The sequence below is a fragment of the Dasypus novemcinctus genome, chromosome 16 (genome assembly GCF_030445035.2).
Source record: "Dasypus novemcinctus isolate mDasNov1 chromosome 16, mDasNov1.1.hap2, whole genome shotgun sequence".
Classification (NCBI taxonomy): Eukaryota; Metazoa; Chordata; class Mammalia; order Cingulata; family Dasypodidae; genus Dasypus; species Dasypus novemcinctus.
In genome coordinates, this window is record NC_080688.1 from 11,425,614 (window position 1) to 11,429,224 (window position 3,611).

The 3,611-nt window shown below is 34.3% G+C and overlaps 1 protein-coding gene across 1 annotated transcript; it reads left to right on the plus strand.

Annotated features, from left to right (window-relative positions):
• The first annotated feature begins 2,293 nt into the window (after nucleotides 1-2,293).
• Nucleotides 2,294-3,220, plus strand: LOC101445428 (olfactory receptor 2T27-like). The gene has a single exon (XM_004472329.2). The coding sequence runs from the start codon at nucleotides 2,294-2,296 to the stop codon at nucleotides 3,218-3,220; it is 927 nt and encodes a 308-aa protein (XP_004472386.2).
• Nucleotides 3,221-3,611: the final 391 nt, after the last annotated feature.

Consider the following 3,611-nt stretch of genomic DNA (forward strand, 5'->3'; position numbering starts at 1 on the left):
CAAATACTGGTAGGAAAGACACAGTAATGGAAAAATTCTAAATAAATCCTGAATCAAAGTATATTTATCTTAATTGAGATGACATAGAAAAACATGTTTCAACAAATTAAATAAGTATGCATTTCTTAACAATAAACAGGAAGAATATCTGAAAAAAGATATTATGAATATTATAAATATAAAAATAGTATATATTTTACTTATGTGTATTGAAGTCCTGTAATATGAATGTATAATACCTAATTGAAAGTAAAAATTCACAGTTTTGAAATGCAGATCAGAGATGTGATGTGGGGGCATTTTCGGGACTTGGAGTTGTCCTGGGTGGTGCTGCGGGGACAGTTATTGGACATTGTATATCCTCCCATGGTTCACTGAGTGGACTGTGGGAGAGTGTGGGCTATGGTGTAGACCATTGACCATGAGGTGTAGCGGTGCTCGGAGATGTATTCACCATGAGCAATGAATGTCTCATGATGATGGAGGAGGTTGTTATGGGGGAGAAGTGGGGTGAGGGGGGTGGGGGGTAAATGGGGACCTCATATTTTTTTAATGTAACATTAAAAAAATAAAGACAAAAAAAAGAAATGCAGTTCAGAGCTCATATATTTTTAGCAATGAAGAGCTTTACAATTAAGACTATGTAATGAGTGTATAGTGTTTTACAGTACTTCTCCTGATCAGATATTATTTTTATATCTGTCCATAATTGCTGGAGAACTAGTAATAGATATATATATAAGTTTATACCTTGAAATGAACATAAGTAATGTAGTGCAGTATTCCTATAATGAACATGTCATAAATATTAAGGGGGTAATATTTAATTATATGGAATATCTTAGATACAGTGTCATAAAAAGAAGACATGTTTCCAACCGCAAGAAAGTCACTATATATTGTGGCGTCCAATGACTCCTTTTCTAGAAAAAAGGTTAATCTTCTGTGCTGAGTGAAATTTATTTGTTGATATTGTCATGGATATTGTAATATAAAATGAACCATTTCCTGAGGAATATCTCGAATCATGTAATACCTGCACATTACCCAAATTAAACAGTCTACTCATTCCTTCTTTTTTAATGAAATGGAAAATGAGGTGACTGAGATTTTCCCCATCCCCTCCCACTCCCATGCAGTCCAGGTTTTTGGCCTACTGTACAAGTTACACTTTCTTTCCTTCACACAGAACTCTATTGAGTTATACAGAACTGCGAAACATTACCAAGACCTCAGGCAAAATTATATCACTAATTGCAATTTTTGCTTTTTTCTATCAGTTTCTGTATTTTGTTTGTTTCCTTTTTTTTTTTTTTTTTGTAGTTTGTTATATCAACAACAGTCTTTTTGAGTATGTAGCCTCAGAATACTGAATCTTAGTCATCAGACACCAAGTACTATAGCAAGTTTCTACACCTTCTCTTTGGATGATCTTTTGTTTTCTCTTATCAAATTACAAAGATAAGTAAACATAAACATACCAATCTCAATTTCAAAATAGAGACCACTTAGAGAAGATTATTCTTTTAGATGCCACATTAGGTAGAATGCAAAGAAATAGGAAACTTGTGTGTGATTATGGTCCTTGTTCTTTAACTGCTGTCAAAATATGCACAGTTACTAGATACCACTGAAAAGCAAACTTGCCTTTGAAAAGAAGAAAAGTATTTCTTTATATAACTGGTAAAAATTTACAATGCCAGATGTAAATTACCTAGCATATTTTGTATAGGTGTGCAGCAGATTACTTAGAAATAGATTCTGCAAAGGAAGAATAAGCAAAAAGATGACTGTCTTTAAGAATCTGCATGTGATATATCCATGCATAGGTAGGCAAAATAATAGACATAGTAGAATAGATAGATAGATTGAGAGATCAATAGAGATATACAGACAAAGATAGACTGATACATTTACAAAGAGAAGATAAATTCAGTGAGAGTATATAATGATGTCTGAGTTCTTTATTTTAAATCAAATTCTGCTTATTAACATTATTAAATTTCAAGACCATATATGTATATACTTAAAATACTTATAGTTTACAAAATTAGATAAATTTGGGATAAAATATTTTCAATTAGCATTGATTACATTTGCAAAAGGAATAAGATCAAGTGTTTCGTAGAGTCAATGGTGAAAATATTTGAAACTCCTAATATATAAAATTGTACAACTAAGGAAGAGACTAATATAAGCTCATTATAAATGAAAGTGAACCAATTTGCGGTGGGAATAAAAGTTTTTTTTTTTTCTTCTAATCTATCTAGGATAATGAATAAGGAAGCATAGAATGGGGAGATGGACTAATCGGACCACTGGAACAGATTTTGTTCTCCTGGGGCTATTTCACAACATTAAAGCCCCCAATATCCTTTTCTCTCTTTTCTTCTTGATGTTTCTTATAACCATTCTTGGAAATATTATGATGCTGACTCTCATTTGGTTGGATTCTCGACTCCATACTCCTATGTATTTCCTTCTCAGCCAACTTTCCATCATGGACCTCTTGTATAGCTCCACATTTGTCCCCAAGATAGCCATTGACTTCCTATCTGGGAAGAATACCATTTCCTTTATTTACTGTACAACTCAGCTCATTCTCTTCACAGCCATTATTGGTGCAGAGTGCCTTCTCCTGGCAGTTATGGCTTATGATCGCTATGTGGCTATATGCCACCCTCTCCGTTACTACATTCTCATGCGCCCCACAGTGTGTGCCTTCCTGGTGGTTGGTACCTGGTTGGGTGCTTTATTCAATGCCTTGGTCCATGTCATATATACACTCAATTTACCTTACTGTGCCTCCCGGGAAATCCATCATTTCTTTTGTGAGATTCCAGCTCTCCTGAAACTTGTTTGTGCTGATACATCTCATTTTGAAAATGGGCTTTATGTTAGTGGTGTTGTGTTCACCCTCATTCCCATATCTTATATTATGGCTTCGTATGGGCAGATATTTTCTACTGTTTTGCGTTTAGAATCAATCATAGGGATGAGAAAGGCTTTGGCCACCTGTTCTTCCCATATGATTGTGCTGTCTCTCTTCTATGGAACAGCAATCTTCAAGTACTTTCTCCCCAAAGCCTATCATACTGCAGAGCAAGATGAAGTAGTTTCTGTTTTCTACACTATTGTTACTCCCATGCTCAATCCATTAATCTACAGTCTTCGAAACAAAGATGTGGCACAAGCCCTCAGGAAATTTCTGGGAAAGTAAAGTTCTTTTAAAAATTGATATCTATTGGAAATAAGACATGAGAGCTAGGATCTTAAATTAAAAAAAAAAAACTGTATTAGCAAAATGGAGATATTTGACAAGGAACAACCAAATTGTTACTGTTCTGGAAGCAACTCATGGACAAATTCCTTCAACCTATTGTCAGTAAAATCATAATAATGATCTGACCGAGACTCATTTGAACTCCACAGGAGCCTTAAGCAGAATGTTCTTGGCCAACACGTATGCAAATTTTTCAGGGGTTAATAAGCAATAGAGAGCACAAATATCTTTTGATATTAGGCTAGAGTATATATACACAATCTCAGCTAAATAAAGCCCCTGCCTAATTTTACACTTATTCTTCCTAAATACCAATATTATATATCAC

Coding starts and splice junctions, on each gene's coding strand:
- LOC101445428 (XM_004472329.2), top strand. CDS start 2,294: ATGGGGAGATGGACTAATCGGACCACTGGAACAGATTTTGTTCTCCTG.